General features: G+C 37.6%; 1 protein-coding gene across 1 annotated transcript; it reads right to left on the bottom strand.

Moving 5' to 3' along the window:
- Nucleotides 1-614: 614 nt before the first annotated feature.
- LOC114480819 (arf-GAP with Rho-GAP domain, ANK repeat and PH domain-containing protein 2-like) lies at nucleotides 615-16486 on the bottom strand. The gene is made up of 7 exons (XM_028475241.1): nucleotides 16311-16486; nucleotides 14772-14874; nucleotides 12929-13127; nucleotides 6695-6758; nucleotides 4193-4319; nucleotides 1983-2019; nucleotides 615-694 (listed from the first exon to the last, which is right to left on the bottom strand). The coding sequence occupies exons 1-7, from the start codon at nucleotides 16484-16486 to the stop codon at nucleotides 615-617; spliced, it is 786 nt and encodes a 261-aa protein (XP_028331042.1).
- Nucleotides 16487-20719: the final 4233 nt, after the last annotated feature.

The raw sequence follows: 20719 nt of genomic DNA, 5'->3' as shown, positions 1-20719 counted from the left end.
ATGGCCTCTACAGCATAAAATAATCCTGTTTAAAATAAATTATAAGAAAATATAAATTTTATTGAGCAATACTACCATTAATTGTGGTGAATTTGTTAAAAAAAACAAAAAAAAAAACAAAATATAGCCTGAAAAGAACAAGGAACATTTCGTGATTATTTTTAAATTATTGTTTAACACTTACGAGTACCCTCTGCAATGTGCTCCTGTGCCCAAGGGGTACACGTACCCCTGTTTGGGAACACTGATCGAGATCGTTCCACAAAACCACCCCACAAAGGGAAATACACATACTTTTTTAAATTAGTCCGATCATACTACCTTTTACGCCTTAATGGTCAGAATGAGGTAAACTGACTCAATTTGACTGATTGTAAACAAAATCTAAAACTGTACAATTTACAGAACATTTCCAGTTATTTGCTTTTATTGGACGCTTTGTTTCCTATTCCCATTCACAGACTATATATTCCACGCACCCAAAGCTGACACCCAGTAAGGATAGAGCTCCCTTGGTCAGCAGAGCATCCTCCGCCTGAGACAGGAAGCTTTTCAGCGTGTCTGTTACATCTTCCACCTGGTGTTCTTTCTCCCTCAGCTTCACATTACGAGCATCACGGGTGAACTCCTCCAGGAGGAGAGACACTCGATTCGAGTCCCCTGGACTCTGGTAGAACCCCCTCCTGGCATAAACCTGGGACAGATAAAACATAGTGCAGATATGATCGTTTTCAGGCAAAAATAAGAGAGTATAACCCTCTTTAATGGTCCTTTTAGTCGCAGGAATTAACAAAGTAACAATAAGGAAATTGCATATAAATAGCGTGTAATGTGAAATTACCGTCAGAGAATACAATCATTTTTGTGCATTTTACATTTTTAGCACGAGTTATTCCTCGGTAATGGTGCTGCTTAAGTCGCAATGGGGGCTTTTAATCATGCATTATCAAAGGCAATAGACAGCACCTAATAAAGATTTGTGTTTTCACAGTTTGGTGAAAAGCAGGTGGAAAACTTTCCACAAGTGCTGAAATTTTGCCTCTTTTTCTAAATCACAAAAAGCAGAAATGTCACGTTTTTCCAGGCGCGTCTCACCCATGCAAGGGATGCAACACCCGCACTGTCATGAAAACAGACACTTTTTACAGAGGGATTCATTGTTGAAAACGTAATGGTTGCAGTTAGGTTGATTGAATGGTGATCGAGCCAATCACAGCCAGCCATTTGACGACGCCGCCGTTACGAGAAGGTAAATAAAGAGTTTAACAGTGTAAATAAAGTAAGACAAAATGAGCAACAGGTGGCAAAAAATGGTTCAAAACTGGAAAAAATGTGGCAAAAAAAGAGTGGAAAGTGACTGAAATTGGCCAAAAGCAGTCAAGAATGACAGAAAAAAAGAAACAGATGGTATGTAATGGTAAAAGGTAGCTGAAATGAGCAAATGTGGAAAACATAGTGAAAAAGGGCAAAAATGTGGAGAAAAAAGAGGCAAAATGTAAGGAAAAAGAAAACAAGTGTTATTTATTGGGCAAAATGTGGCTCATTTGGATGAAAAGTGGCAAAAAATGGTTAAAGAATCAACAAAAATTGGGTAAAAGTGTCAATAAGAACGTGCACATATGGATATTTATTGCTAAAATCTGAAAAAAGTAAAAAGTGTCAATATTTTTTGGAAGAAACTGGGACAAAGGAAGTTGCAAAATGGCCAAAGAAAAGATAAAATGGGGTTAAAAGGTGTTCTGGAGGATCATAATTAAATGTAAGCTATAAAGAACCACATGTTGAGTATCACTGACTAATAACAACTTCATCATGGTTTTGATGAATTAATTTAATAAAATAAATTAGGAGTCGACGGTTGTCCAAGACTTAGAACACCCTCACTATTAAAATCGCTGCTCCACTACTGTGTTTGGATCAAATACTATGAATAAAGAAGCTTTTCTAATGAGCGTTGCGTCATGGATAAATGTGTCACTCACCATACTGGGTGACAAAGGCGATGCAGCTGTCGACTATTTTTTTTTTTTTTTTTTTTTTTTTTTTTTTTTTTTTTTTTTTTTTTTTTTTTTTTTTTTTTTTTTTTTTTTTTTCACCTTGTTTGCACATGCTGTTGAAGGTTAACACTACAAGAAGTGCAATCTTTTAACAGCAATGCATATTTTATTATGCAATGAAATAAAAGTTTATTTCATTGCATAATTGTGACCATCACCAGCCCTCCCTAGGGAAGGGTAAATACTTTATTAAAGGAGGATGTAAAAGAGAGAGGGCAGTGTTACACCAGGTGAGGGGGGGTGGGGGGGGGGGAGTTAAACAGGGAGGAGGGATACAAGATAGGAAAAACGAATGTGTGGGGATAATCAATAAGTTTCAAGTGATGTGATGTGAAATTGTGGTTGTGTATATTGTGCTTATTGTTGTGTTATCAAGCCAGTCTGGTGACCAGTGTGCGGCTTAGAATAATGGTGGTGGCTGTGAAGCAGAGGAGGAAGTGAGTGGAAGTTACATAAAACGGTATTTGGGAACAACGTGTCTATGGTTTGAGCCCAGTAGGAGTGTTTTCCCACAGCCCGAGGCCAGTGCGTCCATGACAAATTGATTTCCAAGAGCCGCTACTTTGCAAAACCCATGAGCCCCCCCCCGGGCCCGAAGAAGCAGTCGGGCCAGCAGAAAGAGCGAGAGATCTAGGGGCCCCCCGGCGACCACCCCACGGCCAAGCAGCCCCCCGAACGCCCCCAAGGTCCCAAGCCGAGAGGCTGCCATTGCCCCCCCCCATACACACCCGAAAAGCCCCCAAGGAGCCAAGGACCAAGCGCACAACCACGCCACCGACTTCCAACCCCCAACCCCCAGGCCCCCAGCCCCCCACCCCCCACCACCACCCACCACACCCCCGCGCCCAGCCCCCCGAGGGGAGGGCCCAGAGATCCCCCCGCCCGATACCCCAGCGGAGGAGCCAAAAGCCACGCCCATCAGACTACCAGATCCACGCCGAACAGGCAGCCGGCGGGCACCCGCCTGTGAGCCCAGATCCAGAATGACCCTACCCCCAGGCCAGGAGGACCCGAAATGGATGCAGCACCAGGAGCACCCGCCCAGGGCGAACGACCACACCCCAAGCCGCATAAGGCACCAGGGGGGCCGCTGGGAGTCCCCCCGCCAGTCCCCAGGCACCCCAACCCAGCCCCCCCGGGCGCCCCAGATGCTGATGCCGCCCGCGCCACGAGCTTCAGTTCTTTAAAGCCAGGGCCCCCCTCCAGAGGCCAAGCCAGACCGCCCCGCCGGGATGTGGCCCCCTAATCCCACCCCGACACTCTGCCTCACGGGGGACTGCCCAAGCAGGGGCCACACCAGAAGGTATGCAAGGGCGCGGCACGCGCCACCCGCCCCAGAAGACCCCCGCCAGGACCGGCCCGGCCAGCCGGCCAAGCACCCCGGCCCAGGAGTACCCCCAGGGACCAGGACCCCCCAAGGGCAAGCCCCCGGGCCAAGCCCCCCCGGACGCGCCCCCCACCCCAGCCCAGGTCCCGGCCACAGCCCAGCAGGACCGCACAGCCCCAGACGTCACAAGGCCAGCAGCCCAGGGCCCGCCGCCCCCCGGACAGCGCAAGCCACGGGGCAGCGCCCCCCGCCGGCCCGCGAGCAACCGGCGACCCCCACCGCGGGGACGGAGGCACCCCACCGGCACACATCCAGCGCGGGACAGCAGCCCCCAGCCAAAGATGCCCCGGACCCACCCACCAGTCCGCAGATGGCAGGACATACCCACCAGGCGGCCGAAAGCAACCTCAACCATCGGAACAGCTAACGCCGCCCCCCCAGTAAACAGCATCATCCCGAGGCGCCAAACAACCCTGCCCCAACCCCGGTGAGGACACCAGCCCCCCCCCCAGCACACCCACCCCCCCAAACCGGCGAGGCAGGCCGCCCCGGGCCCGCACACCGCGGGGCCCGCCCCCAAGGCCACCAGGAGACAAAGCAAGCACCAAGCCACACCCAAGGGGGAGAGGCACCCCCGCGCCCCACCCGGCCGACACAGCCCGGAAAGACCCCGCAAGGAGAAACCCCGGCAAAGCCCCCCCGAGACCCACCGCCACGCCCGACCGCACCATCTTGATGTGCTTTTACTCTATGCAGTGGCCCAGCCACCAACAGAGGGGCCAGGCCCCCACCGGCAGCTGTCGACTATAATGGGAACGCCGTTTCTCGTCAGCTGTTGGTCGCAGAGCGCCTTTCCATCGGTGCCGGCCGCCATAGCGATGGCAGAGTGCCACAGTGTGAAGTCCGTCTTATTAAAGCCATGGATGTACACGGTTCTATTTCAGAAAACAAACGAAAAAAAGAACAACAATCAACACACGCCACCTTGGGTTTATAATATATATATATATATATACAGTATATTTTGGTCAACTGGGGTCAATTATAATTGTCATCATGTAATTGATAATTACATTTATTATGTAATTAGAAAGTTAATATTAAGTAGAAATACACACATGTTGCTGTTGTAACCGTAATTGAATTGTAAATGAGTTCAGATAATTGACTTTGTAATTGGCAGGGAAATTGTATAAAAACTGTCAATTACATTTTAATTAAACACAAACCTGGCACTTACACATATTTAGTTAATAATTATAAAGTTTTCCCACTTCCTGTCAGTTCTCATGAGGATCATATTTTATTAAATAATTGAAAACCAAGGCATATACGGACAGAAAAAATGCTTAGACGCCCACATCAAAAATATTAATACTAATATTTTCATGAATAAAGGCGGCTAACAAGGTAAAGAAGAGTTAAAAAAAAACAGATTGGATGATGGATAATATTTTGTAGTGTATTTTACAGCTGATTTAAGACATGGGTCACATGACCCGTTATCCTAAGAGCTGCTAACAGAAGCTAACACAAGAGGAAGGTTACGTTTTATGGGATTATACTGTATATTAAAGGCCGATTAATTGTAATTTAACTTCAGTAGTTAGATGTAACTGACTTTAATGAGAAACATAATAATTTTAATTGTATTTGGAAACAATACCGGTCCACCGTAATCATAACTGAGTTGTAATTGAACATGGATAAATGTAATTATAAAATGTAATCGACCCCAACCCTGACAATTTTTGCACTCCAAACAGCACGGAACCATTCTCATTACATGAAGTTCCCGCTTTACCTTTAATACTGATGCACAGACCACAACACCAAAAACAGGAGAACCGCGGAGGAGTCCTTTTTTTTAAATTTTAACCCAAAAACACTTTGATTGTGGAATGTTCTATACTAAATGCTGTTTTTTTTTTATTTGAATACACAAAAGCAAATTTGTTTTAAGAAAGTTTACAAAAAAAACAAAAAAAAAACTACATATAAAAAGCGCATAAGTATATTCATACACCTGTAACTAACTAACATTTAAGTTTTGTGCTTTATGAACACGCAATCATAACATTCTTTATACATATTACACACCATGTTATCACAAAATAAACACAATTTTGTTGTTTAAGCTCATTTACAAATCCATTTATATTGGAAAAACGTTGCTTCTCGTGTCAAATATTGTTAGGCGATTTATTTAGATTAATCAAAACTCATTAATGACAAAGTCTCTGTTAATTAGATATACAACATTTTAATCAAGTCACACCAATAGTTTATAATCTAAGTTATTAAATTACTATATGGTAGCAAAGTCAGTCAACAATATTTGTTTTTGCAAACCTGCTGGAATCCAGAGGTGAAAGCAACAGATTACAAGTACTCACGATACTGTAATTGAGTTGCTTTTATGAGTACTTGTACGAGTACTTTTTGAATATATTTCTAAATCGCTCATTTTACTTGTACTTAAGTACGTTTTAAAAAAAAGTCAAATAATTCCATTATATTCTCCACCGAACCGTTACTGATTAAATGATCATTTTTTGGTTTTCAAATAATCAACGGACATTGTGAAACTACAAAAAATAAAATGACCAGACAACAATCAAATGCCGACAAATCAGATTAAACGTACCAAAATTTTCAGCCTGAGAATTTTTTTTTTATTTTGAATTGAAATAACTGGTGTTATTTTATCTTAAAAAGAATTGTAAGTTTTGACAAACCTTTCATTTTTATACAGATAATTTAGGTTCCGACGGTGCAAGATTTGGTCTCTGTTTACTGTATGCAAGGGAACCGTGGCAAGATTTATTACCAAAAACAAACGTAACTAGTAACTTTTACTTTGAGTACTTTTAATTGAGCTACTTTTTACTTGTACTTCAGTATTTTATGTAGGACCTATTTGTACTTGTACTTGATTCCAATTTCAATCACATAACAGTACTTCTACTTGAGTAGTATATATCAGTACTCTTTACACCTCTGCTGGAATCCTACAAGCATTGATTTAGAAAGACACACGCAAAATAGCAATTAAAGTGAGCACAAAGTGGCGTTACTCCACAAAGCCAGTCTAAAACCATGTCGTCGTCCCTCTCTAAGTGAGCCAGGCAGTCTGGGCAAGGCTTTAATTGCCTCCGATGGCTACAGTAGTGGAAGCATGTTCGTACTTAAAAAGACAAAAGGCGTCATCAAAGCTAACAATGCTGCATAATGCATGCTGTTGCTATACCACAAAAAGCTCTCGCCAATTAGCGCGCCTTTTATCCGCGTGTATTTTTAAAAGACGTACCTGCCGCTCTCCACCATCAGCAGAACTTGGATCTTGTCCTCACCTTCTGTGTGTGTGGAAACAGCTGGGGCGGGGGGGAGGGGGGTGGGAGAGAAAGGGTGTCAAGTTGAGTTAAAAAAGAAGAATTCTAACACACTATTAGTGGGGTGATTGTCGCTTCTTTCCAACTCTTAAATTTATACTTAACAGATTACATGAATGCACTTGATGATCGGTCTAAAGCAGGGGTGTCCAACTCATTTTAGGTCAGGGGGCCAAATATGGACCAGTTTGATCTCAATTGGGCCGCAGATTTTAGGTGGGAAAAAGAACAATTTTAACATCAATTGTGCCCAGTGACGTGCAGTCAGGGTAGGCAAGGTAGGCAGTGCCTACCCAAGGGTGAATTGATATTTTGATTATTTGTTTTAATTATAATATAATTATAAATGATTTATTTTTTCCATTTCTGAGCCTATAGTCCCTATAAGTTTGAAAGTATCAGCATTTTGTCCTTTTCAGAGCCTAAATGACTAAACATTGCTATTTCCTGGTACGGCAGAGACGCTGCACAGTCTCACTCAGCTGTAAGGCAGGAGGAGGAGCCAGGAGGAGGCCACACCCCCTCCCAAAAGCACACGGCTACTCTGCTGTTTCCATAGCTTGTTTTTATGTTTGCTCATACGCAGTCAGTTCTCCAAGATGAAAACAATTTACCCAAGGAGAGAGCTGCCTTTGGACGTAACCGTGCTATGCTAAATTCCGTACGTACCTTCACAGTGCATTAGTGAATTGATAGAGCGTGGCCACTGTTACGTTCTCTAGCTAGAAGTTACAGGATAACACTACAGTGTGGATGACAGCGCTAGAGACGATAGAGAAACTTTATTTTGAGGAAAAATGACAGCTTTTAAAAAATGGGAGACCAACACCTGAGCTACCAGACCTTCAGCAAAGGTAAGGTCAGAAAATTGTTCATATTTTCTACAGTGAACGGTAGGATTAGCTTTGTGGATGCTCCTCACTGAGGCTGTTCTGAGTTATTGTTGTCATTTTCTCCGTGTTTCTGTGTTTCCAACACAAACAACGCAATGCTCTACCGTGTCATGAGATATATGTTGTTGGGAGAATATGGAGGCAATATGTACAGGAGGCAATGTACAGTTTTCAGGACAGTACAAGGAATTTGTCTTGGTAGTTGGTGCACAAAACAAACAAAAAAAAAAAAACAAAAAAAAAAAAAAACAAAGAACAACCCAGCAACAAACTAGCTTTTTACTTTATTACATTGTCAAAAACAATAATTATTAAAAAAAAAAAAAAAAAAAAAAAAAACATACATCAAAGTTTTATTAGCTTTGCTGAAGCAAACGTTTATCAGCACATTCATTATTTAAGTCTGAATTCTGACATGTTAAAAGCTAAATAGCAAAAGATGATAAATGGAATGCACCAAAGTATCTGATTATAAATAGTTTTTGTTCTCGTCGTAAGGTTGTTATCGGGCAAGTGCAAAAAACACTTGGCGTCGTGGCTGAACAAACACACTGCAGTCGTCTTTCATCCGTCCAAAGGCTCAGTGGGAGTTTTATATCACCTTAAATGTCTGTGTGATGAGGGATGAGGTCAGCAGCCTTGTTCTCCGCCTGCACTCTGCTTCCTCAAAGAGATTTTAATCACAAAATCAGACCGATTCAAAGTGAAAACGAGGGCCTTTTTTAAATACAATGTAATAATCTTCGTTCGCAGCCGTTCCACCTCAGTGGGGCTTTGAGTACGAGTGGCTTTTGTGGTTTTAAAGAGCCACCGAGTCTTACATTGATGGATTGTTTGCTTTTCTTGGGCTGTGGTTTTTTGCATGTGTGTGGATGTGCAGTGCACTATGGGTAATTTAGAGGCTTGAAAAAATAAGAAAAGTAGCGTAGGAGCAGGAAATCCATACACACTCAGAGAAAAACTCAAATCAACTATGAGGTTGTTCAATTAAGGGGTTGCTCTTTTTGAACACATCACATTTCAGATATTTAAAGAGGAACCTAAAGAATTTTCAAGTTAACCATCTCAAACCCCAAGGTGGGGGCGTGACGCCTTGATGAACCTTGAGCATTAAAATTAGAAAATGTGCTCTTTGTAATTGCAAATTTAATGTTATTTTAATGACAAATTAAAAAAAAAAAAAATATATATATAATTTTTTATTTTTTTTTTACTTTGTCGCGATGGGGGTGGCCCTGAAAGCTTTTTGTTCTTTTAAGTGGGTGCAGCAGAAAAACGTTTGGGAACCACAGCACTATATGTTGGTTCTTGCTTGACAGACAATAGCATTGGTTCCCAAATTGGGGGGCGCGCCCCAACACCATGTCGGGGGGGCCCAAGGGGGAAGGCGGGGTGATGGGGGCGCTAGAATGGCTATGATGAACCTTGATAATGAAAAATAGAAAATGTTTTTTTTTTCTTTGCACGTTATTAATAAAGAGCTTTATTACTGTTCTGAAATGTGTAATTGCAAATTTTAGGTTATTTTAATGAGATTTCAATACAAATTGTCCAAATTTAATTCACTTTTTTTTTTTTTATGTCGACAGTAACCCATTACTTTCTATGTATGTAATAAGTAAAGCAATTTAGTTACTTTTTTAGTGACGTAACTAGTAACTAGTTACTATTTCTCAGTGACTCTACGGTTGTCTGTACTCCCCGGCTGCGAGAACGATCTAAGGTGAAATTTGAAGTGAACAAGTTTCCCATTAATGTGCTTATCTTGTTTGAAAAGCTTTCATTTGGGGAAAGTTAAACCTGGCAGGCTGACAGGTGTGACAGGTTAATGATTATCTGGCTCTGCCTGTCATTTTCTCCTCATTTTACTTTGGTTCTTGTTATTTGCGCCGTAGATATCTTGACACGAGACATCACGGAAAGATAAATCTGCTCTGGAGCACATCAGCTGAGCCCTGGGGAAGTCGTATTGAGGGCTAGGCGCTCTTGTTCTTTGAGGATGTTTAATATACCTCTTTATTTATGTATATATGTTTTAGAAACACTCCTATTATCCACAAATATTACACATAGTACATATTTTACCCTTGGGGTCAATCTGACCCCAGGCATATTTGCCTCCAGAAAATGATTTCGTTGACCAAGTTTTTGTGTCAGGCACCATCTTCTTTTACGTAGCATATTTGGGGTTTTTCACTATCATGTTTCACTCATCCCCTTTTGTTATGCAGGCTTTTTTTTGTCGTAGTCTGTTTTTAGTCGTGTGTGAGGAGTTTTAAATGTTTGAAAATGTGCCCATTTGTGAAACATGAAATATCAGTTCTACGTTAGCAGGTGTGAGTAGTAGGTCACACATACACAAACTTGTGAGAATGTTGTTTTTTATGAAGTCAAATTGACCCCAAAGAATATAGGAGGGTTAATCAATTATACCCATCAAATTAGGAAAAGTCATGAAATATAAAGCAAGAACTATTATTTTTTTTGAATGATAAATATTGAATGGGGTCAAAATGACCCTAAGGAAAATAGGAGGGTTATTCAATTGTACACATCAAATTAGGAAAAGTAATGAAATATTTAGCAAGTAAACCAGTCATCTATTATTTTTTTAATATTAAACATTGAATGGGGTCAAATTGACCCCAAGAAAAATAAGAGATAATCAATTGTACCCATCAATTTAGGAAAATTCATGAAATATAAAGGAAAAAAAAAAAAAAAAAAAACAGTCAACTATTATTTTCAAATGATAAGCATTGAATGGGGTCAAATTGACCCGAAGGAAAATAGGAGGGTTATTCAATTGTACCCATCAAATTAGGAAACGTAATGAAATATTAAGCAAGTAAACCAGAGTCATCTATTATTTTTGAATGATAAACATTGAATGGGGTCAAATTGACCCTAAGGAAAACAGGAGGGTATATCAATTATACCCATAAAATTAGGACAATTCATGAAATATGAAGCAAAAAAAAAAACAGTCAACTATTATTTTTAAATGATAAACATTTAATGGGGTCAACTTGACCCCAAGGAAAATATGAGGGTAAATCAATTATACCCATCAAATTAGGAAAATTCATGAAATACGAAGCAAAATAACCCAAAAAAACCCAAAGTCAACTGTTATTTTTTGAATAATAAACAATGAATGGGGTCAAATTGACCCTAAGTAAAATAGGAGGGTTGAAGGGGTGAAACTAGCCTGTTATACAACATGTTATAGAACTAAGTGACAGGGAAAAGAGAGGAAAGTTCTAAAACGACAAAGAATCAAACTCAAACTTAAGCTCTGACTTGATCTCACATTAAAAAAAAAAAAAAAAAAAAAAAAAAACAATAACAAAGGTTTCAGAAACATGAAATATGAGCCTGGGGCCATAAACCAAGAACTCCCTCTTCTCAGTACACTCCTGATCGTCTGAAGTGAAGCATGTGAGAAACATGTAGAGATTTTAATTGAAAAAGTGTGTTCATTTCACCCCTGAGTGCGACGCAGGCGCACCTTTTATGCCACGGTGTCACTGCAGAAAAAATAAGAGCTAATCCCATGTCACAGTCTGTGATTCCTAAAGGGATCCTCTCAATGCTTCACAGAACTCCCCTCCTCTGACAGAACACGCACCCCTTCTGGCACGAACAGCTTCCCGGCTGTGACAAATATGGTTTGGTGGGAAAAGCCGGGAATTAAAAAAAAAAAAAAAAAAACTAACATGCTGCAGATCTTTGTGGCACCTCAGGTGAAAGGATGGGGCGGTACTTTGTGGAAGTTGATCCACGTTGGGCTGTAAGTAGATCCTTCTCAATGTTAACACAAATCCAGCTTTATCCATCAACAAATCAGTGAAACAACCTGAATATTAGCTTCTTCTTTAGCTGTGTCTAAAATCACACATTTGCAGGTAAAAAAAACAAATCTCGTGGATCATTTTGGTGGAAAAATTACCTGAAGGAATAAGAGAATATGAAAGTTTGGAATTTGGAAGATATGAAAAACATAAATATTTTCAAGTTAGAAAAACCAAAAGATCAAATCTAGACATCCAGATATAAGTTTAGATCTAAAATCTAAAATACTGTATAAAGCAGTGTTTTTCAACCTTGGGGTTGTGACCCCATGTGGTGTCGCCTGGAATTAATATGGGGCCTAAAATGTCTACTAAGTGGTAAAAAATAAAAAATAATATAATTGATGTAATATATATACTTTTTTGATTATTAATCTTTTTCAAATAACATAACACACAATTAAAAATTTAGCATTGCGTTATTTCAGGCAAAGTCAGTCCAGTCCAACCCCTTTATCTGTCAGTAGCTGTTAATGACTCACAGCATCCACCCCCTAATCAGTTAATCATCCAGCTGATCATGTTCTCCGCTTCCCATTGGTTAGAGTTGGTCTCAGCGCTGCATTTAAACCACGGCAACACGCCTACTTCTGCACGCTTCGCCTGCAAACGCCTCGTAACCCCACCCCCACCCCAGCTCCTCCTCTTCTGTCTAAATAAACACTGTCTTTTGTTGCCATCTCAACATCTGTGCTTCTGTGATCCCTGACCGCTCTCTCTGCTTATGCCTCTCCATATATCTCATAGAAAAGCCAATGGGGGCCTATTTGACTAAAGTGTAAACTGAACTGTATTCTATACTTGAACTCTTGTCACTTTGCCATAATCCTGGTTACTCTCTATTTGTCACACACTATAACAAACATTAAAAACTCATTTGAGAACAGACGTCTCTGGGATCAGCAGAAAGTTTGGAACCTTCGGTATAAAACTGCCTGATTCATGGAAAACATACTTTGCATGAAGTTATTTAATGTTCAGAGGAAAAAAAAAAAAACTAAAACCTTGAAGAAAATTGTGAATTTGCCCTAGATTTTCAACTGCAGATAAGTGATTTAAAGACACGTCTGTCTATTTTATCCAAAATAATCCAAAGTTACAACTGATTTTTCATTGTTAAGCGAGATAAGAATACAGTCATCGAAGGACAAACTTCAGTGTTTTAGTTAAGAAGAACTCTTGGTTTATTTTTTTTTTTTCACTATGAAAAAGGCTAGGAATAAGTACGTAGGAAGCAGACAACTGGTCTGAAACTGTGTAAAAGCAATCATACTTTGTGACTTCCCTGTGTCAGAGGTCAGCATAATAAAGCCAGAGACAGCGAGGGGCTGCCTCCTGTCTGAGCTCCAGCACAGACGTATACGGCCAGAAACAAAGGAACGTTTGATAGCTGAGGCTTCCTTACTGAGCTCCTGTAGTTGCTTGAGCTGTAGGACTCCTCCTTCACCTTCCTCTTCTCCTGAACTGAAGTGCAAGGTGGAGGCTTCCAGCATAAACCAGCCCAGTCTCCAGTGGTACAGGTCGTGGCCTTCCTTGTAGTAAAGTCTGCCAATCAGTTCACTGTCTTTCTGAACCAGTCCTTCAACCTTGGACGGGATGAAGCACTGGGAGAGAAGCCGAAACAAAGGTTAGTATCACACTTGGGCCGACCTCGGCATACACATAGTGTGCAACGTTTTCTTTAATTGTAACGGCAAAATACGCTATAGTAGATAAATAAGTTGTTATTGTCCATAAAGTTTAAATAATTAATTTATCTCTTTCTAACAAAGACACAAAAACAATCTGAAATCAGTGGTGAGCCAAGTCAATCACATTTATTATGTGTTTTTGGTGTTTTTTTTATTGTTTTCTTTAGTTTTCTGTATTTTTCTCTCATTTTGCACTTCCCGTTGTCGTCTTGTGCATTTTTACTGTCGCTTTGTGCGTTGGTTGAAGTTAGTTAGTGCGTATTCTCTTCTAATTCGTCTTTTGTTGTTGTTGCTGTTTTGTGTGTTATCAGTCAATTTGTGATTGAACTTTTTGATCATTTTTTTGATTCTGTTTTTCACTCTGAAGAAAACTCTTGGGGCTCCCATCGTGACAAAATAAATAAAATTAGAAAAAATGGTAAAAAAAAACAAAACAAAAAAAAGCGTGACTTTTTGGACTTCTTCGAATCTCTTAGAAATAACTATGAATAACTAATCATTTTAGAACAGTAATTAAGCTCTTCATTAATAAAGTGCAAAGAAAATAAATACATTTTCTGTTATTCAGGTTAAAAAATCCCCCCCCCCCACCATCATCCCCCGAGTGGGGGGCGCTGCCTTCCAGTTTGGGAACCACTGCTTTGACCAAAGATGGACCTCAAGAAATGGAAAATTCCAATAGATTTTGGAGGGAATGTGGATCAATAAACTGATTCTGGATCAGTTTGACAAATAAAAAAATCCAGATATCTCGGATTGTTAATGTAATTTACCGATCTTTATGAAATTTGACTCTCGACAATTATTTCCCAGCATACGATTCACGTATGGACGTCACGATGCAATATATCCCGGTACTAAACAATACGGTATACATTGCGATATATCACAATGTCAATAATTACAAATTTGACCTTTACAAGTACAAAATGGTATGAAACACAATTATTTTCCTTTTTTTTTCAACTTGCAACAACAAGTAAAGAGTTAAGTGTAATTCAATTACCAAATTCTAAAAACCGGTGGTATGTTCATCAAACTGTCAAATTACATTTTTCATTAAAGTTTAACTTTTTCTTCTACAACAGATTCTGATTCTGTCTAGTTCTTAGATTCTAAAAAAGGAGTGAGGTAGTTTAACAACGTCTGATGTGGTTCAATGACACCTAATGATCAGGCGTTTACGTGCCATGTATATGTTAGTGCGTGTCGATATTTTTTTTTTGCAAAAAAATGATTCAAAAAATCATGTTGGACATTTTTTGGATCAACGCGATAATCGCGCTGTTAAATATTGCGATAGATGTTTTCTTTCACCCTTAGTGAACATGGCTGATATTGTTAAGCCCCTAGCATTACATCACGGACAGTTAAACTTCCTACGCTGGAACTTTAGTGTGAAAATGTGTCATAAAGACAACATTGAAAATGAAAAAGCCTATTTTTTTTATTAAAAATGTGGAGCAGTGTATAAGGCTGAGGACACTGAGTGTGCAGGAGAAGTACATTTTTGTAAACTTTAAGTGAAAAACAGTGTTTTTCCTGCACGTGCTCCACCTTTGTCAGCGCCTGGATCCAGTCGTGCAGCGTTTCTTGTGTTTCGGCGCCGACAATCAGGACACGTTCCGTCTGCAGACAGAGCTCTGCAGTAAACACAGCCCTGCAACAATTACAAAGGCCAAAGTTAGCGTTCTGCAAAATAACACGTTCTAAAAAAGAAACCTTATATTTAAAGAAGGTTTAGACAAAGTGAATATTTCTCCATATTCACAGAGGAAAAACACCTTTTTCTGTTTGCTGTTATAAAAAACAGTCATGTAGAGTGCAAGGATAAATCATACTTCAAATGTTGCTCAATAGTAGAAACAGTAAAGAAGTAAAAAAGGTACTATAAGAAATTGCAAAAATCTGGTTTGAAGATTATATATATATATATATATATATATATATATATATATATATATAGCTGTAACCTGAATAGAAACATATTTATGATCTTTTTGAAAAATAGATTAGACATTGTATAAGTATATCAAAAGTGAAAGTGCAAAATCTAACTGAAGTTATTTGGAGTTCCGATTTTAATACGGCTCTGGGATTAAAAAAAATATATATAAAATACATTTAAAAACTAAAGAAAACATACAGAAATAATAATAAAATGTAACCAAAATTCTGCAATTTTACCAAAGTTCTGCAATTTTTAAAAAAAAAAATCATACATGTTTCTGAAATTCTGAAATGTTTCAAAAAATCTGAGATTTTTCAAAAATACAGAATATTTTCAAAAATTCAGACCTTTTTAAAAACTTCAGACATTTTTCAAAAATTCAGTGTTTCCAAACTTCGGAATTTTTTCAAAAATTCTGTAATTTGTCAAAAAAGTGAAATTGCTGAAAGAACTTTCAATGTTTCAAAAATTCAGAAATGTTTCCAAAATTCTGAAATGTTTCCAAAATTCTGAAATGTTTCCAAAATTCTGAAATGTTTCAGAAATTTGGACAATTTTTAAGAGTGATGCAATTTTTCAAAAAATTCTGTAATTTTTCCAAAAGTCTGCATTTTTTTTTCAAAACTCTGCAATTTGTCCAAAATTCATTTTTTCCCCAAAAATGTTGTAATTTGTCAAAAATTCTGTGATTTTTTAAAAATTCTGCAATTTTTCAAAAATTCTGCAATTTTTCAAAAAATCTGCAGTGTTCCCCAAATTATTTCACAAAATGTCCCCAAATTAACTAAAATTGTTTTAATTTTTTAAATCAAGTATATTTAAAGCAAAGATTATGCAAGGACTGATATCTGTCACTTATTGCTTAAAAACACTATTTTGAATGACATTCTCCAGGTGAAAACATTAAACTGTGTATGTTCACATGAGCTTTTTTTTCTACTTCCCAGAAAACTATTTCTTCTCTACACAAAGAGTGTGTGAGTCTGCATTCAGCTGTGAACACAAGCCTTGGTGTGTGAAGCGAAAAGGCAGCTATTAATCTTAGTTGATCTTTGTGGCCCTGTGTTCTCTGCCTACACACACCACACCTCTTCCTGTGTGACGGTGAACAGGTCACAGTATCACCAGTAATGGTCTGTGCTCACTGGTGAGCAGCAACTTCCTCTTCTCTATCGTCTCTAAATGCCACGGCGACGCTGCTGTGGCGTCCTGTCGCCGCGGGTCGCCCAGGCATCGAGTCGCTCTCTCTTTTCACTTCTAGCGACGCGCTAAGACATGGGTGTTTGTGTGACCTCAGATACCCCCATTTTCCTCCTCCCATCCCCGCTTTCTCCAGGTGTGCAGATGCTTGTTAGAGACGCTCCCAGAGGGGGAGAGCAGTGTGCTGCTGCTACCGTATGGAGAGGACAAGGAGCCATGAGTGATGAATGCAGCGTTATGAGAGTCCCAGAGGGAGGCAGTGGCTGGGCAGCAACTTTACAGACAAAGAGGAACGACACAGAACAACTTCTGATAATCATCTAAACAACAACGTGCTTCAGATTGGGATTTTTTCCTACCTTTATAGTGTAACTACATGCACTGAATAAAAAGGGTTTCATAAAGTTTATGAAAAGGTAAGAGCACAGTTTACATTAACAGTAAGACAAAAGGTTATAAATAACTGATTATTGTTGAATTACTGTATTTGTTTTAGTAACAATGCACTTACAACAAGAATTTATGACCTGTCAATAAATTGTCTCCTTTAATATCAAATGTTTGTATCAGACTTTTGTTTATCTTGATATGGAAGTAAAGTAGTAATAATAGTGATAACACATTCTCAAGTCATAATTATGAGATACTATTTTATAAATATGGGATACTAAGTCATAATTATGAGATACAATCTCATAATATAAAATCCTATATTGATGAGATAGCATACAGTATATTGTAATTATGAGATAGTATATTATAAATATGAGAGATTTTGAGACGGTATCTCATATATTCTTAAGTCATAATATAATATAGATAGTATCTATAGTTATGAGAGCGTATACTGTAATTATGAGATGGTATCATTATCTCATACTTATGAATTTGAGACAGCATGTCATATAGAAATATAGTATCATATTTATGAGATACTATCACATAATTATAGGATGATATCTCAAAATTATGACATAGTATCTCATAATTATGATATATGAGATAGTATCTCATAAATATGACTTAGTATCTCATAATTGTGACTTGATATCTCATAATTATGATTAATGAGGTAGTATCTCAAAATTATGACTTAGTATCTCATAATTATGATATATGAGATAGTAACTCAAAATTATGACTTAGTATCTCATAATTATGATATATGAGATAGTAACTCATAATTATGACTTAGTATCTCATGGTTATGATATATGTGATATTATCTCATAATTATGCCACAGTATCTCGAAATTGTGACTTGGTATCTCATAATTATGATATATGAGATAGTATCTCAATTATGATATATGAGATACTATCTCATATATCATAATTATGACTTAGTATCTCATGGTTATGATATATGAGATAGTATCTCATAATTATGCCATAGTATCTCATAATTGTGACTTGGTATCTCATAATTATGATATGATATATGAGATATTATCTCATATATCATAATTATGACTTAATGTATTATTATCATTACTATTACTACTATTACTATTACTTTTCCTAGTTTTTGGTGTTTTTTACTGATGGAAATGGTCTTCCATATCACTCTAAAATATTGTAAACAAAAACAATAATTATTGGTAAATTAAGCATGAGATTCAATTTGAAAATTAGGTGAAGTGTCAAAAATGTAAATAAAAAAAAAATCATTAAAGTAACATTTCATATAATTACAGCTATGTGAAAGTCTTTAGTGTACACTATGGATTCCATACAGAAACCTGCCATTACATGATAACAAACGTTGGGGGGCAACTTTACACTCTACGCCAAACAGAAAAAGCTATATTTGAGCACAAGTGTGTGAATGAATGTTTCACTATTTGTAATGCATGAAGGTAAAGGTGAATTGAGTTATAACCAGTTATTCATAGTGTTGCTAAGTGTCTAAAGTCAAAGTAAAAGGAGGGATAAGGAGATCAAATTAAAGTGTTTGTAATTTTGATTCTAAATGCTATCTTTGCTATGCTAGCATGCTAACACAGGATTTGAGGGAAACTACAATAATAAAAAAGGCTTAAATCATTAAAGTGTTGTATTTTCTAGTGTATAAGTTGTTGGATTATTATTATTAAGCATTATTTTCTCCCTTAGCTGGGAACTCAGTAAAAGCCTGTTTACATTAGACTTTTGGCAATAATACGATAGCCAGCATGAAGTATCCAAACCACAACATTCAGTTTAACATCTGACTTATATCCCAGAGCAACTTATTTGTGGATTATTCTGAGAAAATGCTACATTCCTTGGAAAATGACCAAAAAAAAAAAAAACATTGCAATTTATGGTCTGGAAAGCATTGTAAATAAATGGAAGAAACAAAGGGACACGATTTGTCTTTGAAGTTGGCTCCTGTACGACACCGATGCTAATGCTAACCACTAACACACAGACTTTTTGTCGGAAACTTCTTCCCAAACCAAATGTTCCAAATCTCTTTGTTTTAGTCGTTCATACATCTTTTCGTTTCCCTTGACAACTGAATTTTAAAGAGAGGCAGAGCACAGACATCAAAGTGAACGTAATACTTTTAACAAACGTGCATAAAAACATCTTCAGAAGTCTAAATCTGTTAACCCGACTCTTCTTCAGGTGATTACAGAATGTGACTACATCGAGCCACTTCTGTCACACCTGGTCTGCTTGTTTATTGTCTTAAAGTGACGATGACAACACAGGAATATAAGAAAATGCACTGAATGTATATTTATAAAGTTTCTTGAAGTCTGGTGAACTTAATAACTGACAGATTCGATTTTTATTGAAAGTAAAGTGTTTCCTGCTGAGCTTCCTTTTTACTTTAAACACGAGGAAAAATATTGACCCAACACTAATATAATATTAATCCATAACAGAGACAACTTTTAGCACAGCAGGGGCCACAAAAAAAGTATTTAAATTATTTGAGGGCCACATTATCAACATTCATATCAGCATTTAGAAAAATTAATTTGTACATTTTACTCTCATTTTGCATGTTCTTGTATACATTTTGTATATTTCTATGTTATTTTGTATCTTTTTTAATGCTGTTTTGTGTGTTTTGCCCTCATTTTGTGTTTCTGGGGTCAACTGAGTATTTTTGGAGGCATTCTGGCTGTTTTTGTTGTCATTTTTTACTCTCATTTTGCATGTTTTTGCCATAATTTTTCATATTTTTCTCCTATTTTGTATTATTTCTAATCGATGCTTTGTATGTTTTGTTGTATTTGTGATTTTTTGGGAGTCATTTTTTGATCATTTTTGAAGTCATTTCTGCCTGTTTTTCATGTAGTTCTGTATATGTTTCTCTCATTTTGTATGTGTTTTATGTTGTTTTGTGTGTTTTTGTCATTTTGTGTGTTTTGTCGTCATTTTGTGTTTTTGAGGTCATCTTCAACAATTTTTGGAGTCATTTTGTATACGTTACTCTCATTTTGCATGTGGTTGTCCTCATATTTCATGTTTTTTTTAATGACTTTCTTTTCATTATGTAATTTTATGTAGTCATTTTTGCATTTTTTTTAATTTTCATTTTGTCTGTTACTCTTATTTTGTACGCGTTTTATGTTTTGTGTGTTTTGCCGTCATTTTGTGTTTCTGGGGTAATCTGAGTATTTTTGGAGGCATTCTGGCTGTTTTTGTTGCCATTTTCTATGTTTTACTCTCATTTTGCATGTTTTTGTCAGAATTTTTCATACTTTTCTCCTATTTTGTCATATATCTAATGAATGTTTTGTGTGTTTGTTGTATTTTTGAGTTTTTGAAGTCATTTTTGATGTCCTCCTGTATATGTTGCTCTCGTTTTGTATGTGTTCTATGTTGTTTTGTGTGTTTTTGTTGTCATTTTGTGCTGTTGGGGTCATCTTCAAGGATTTTTGGAGTCATTTTGTATACGTTAGTCTCATTTTGCATGTTTTTGTTCTAATTTTGTATGTTTTACGTTTTTTTTAATGACATTTTCTTGTCATTATGTGATTTTGGAGTCATTTTTGCGCGTTTTTTGACGTCATTTTGTCTATGTTACTCTTATTTTGTATGCGTTTTGTGTGTTGGGTGTTTTTGGAGTAATATGTTTTTGTGTTTTTGGAATCATGTTTGTGTTTTTTAGTTGTCATATTTTGTATAATTTACTTTCATTATGTGTATTTTTTATATTAATTAGTTTTTTCTCTCTATTTGCATGTTTTTATTGACGTGTAGTTCAGTTTTAGAGCCATTTGTGTATTCATGTGTGCATTTTGACTTTGGGGGCCTGCAAAAAACAATTTCTGATTTACTCATCTCTCATTGGAAAAATGAAACGGTAATAGAACGTGACGCAGTGAAGGCAGCATGTGAACAAAAATGGAAA

This window comes from Gouania willdenowi, chromosome 18 (assembly GCF_900634775.1).
Source record: "Gouania willdenowi chromosome 18, fGouWil2.1, whole genome shotgun sequence".
Taxonomy (NCBI): Eukaryota; Metazoa; Chordata; class Actinopteri; order Blenniiformes; family Gobiesocidae; genus Gouania; species Gouania willdenowi.
Note: the sequence above shows the minus strand (reverse complement) of the source record. Positions and strands in the feature narration are given on the sequence as shown.

Bases quoted from the DNA above. Each gene is read 5' to 3' on its own strand.
- LOC114480819 (XM_028475241.1), bottom strand. From the start codon at position 16,486: ATGGGAGGAGGAAAATGGGGGTATCTGAGGTCACACAAACACCCATGT. The intron at 6,759-12,928 runs GTAAGGAAGCCT...CCCCCGCCCCAG, and splicing joins CAAGCAACTACAGGAGCTCA to CTGTTTCCACACACACAGAA. The intron at 2,020-4,192 runs ATAGTCGACAGC...AAAAAAAAAAAA, and splicing joins CGAGAAACGGCGTTCCCATT to ATAGTCGACAGCTGCATCGC.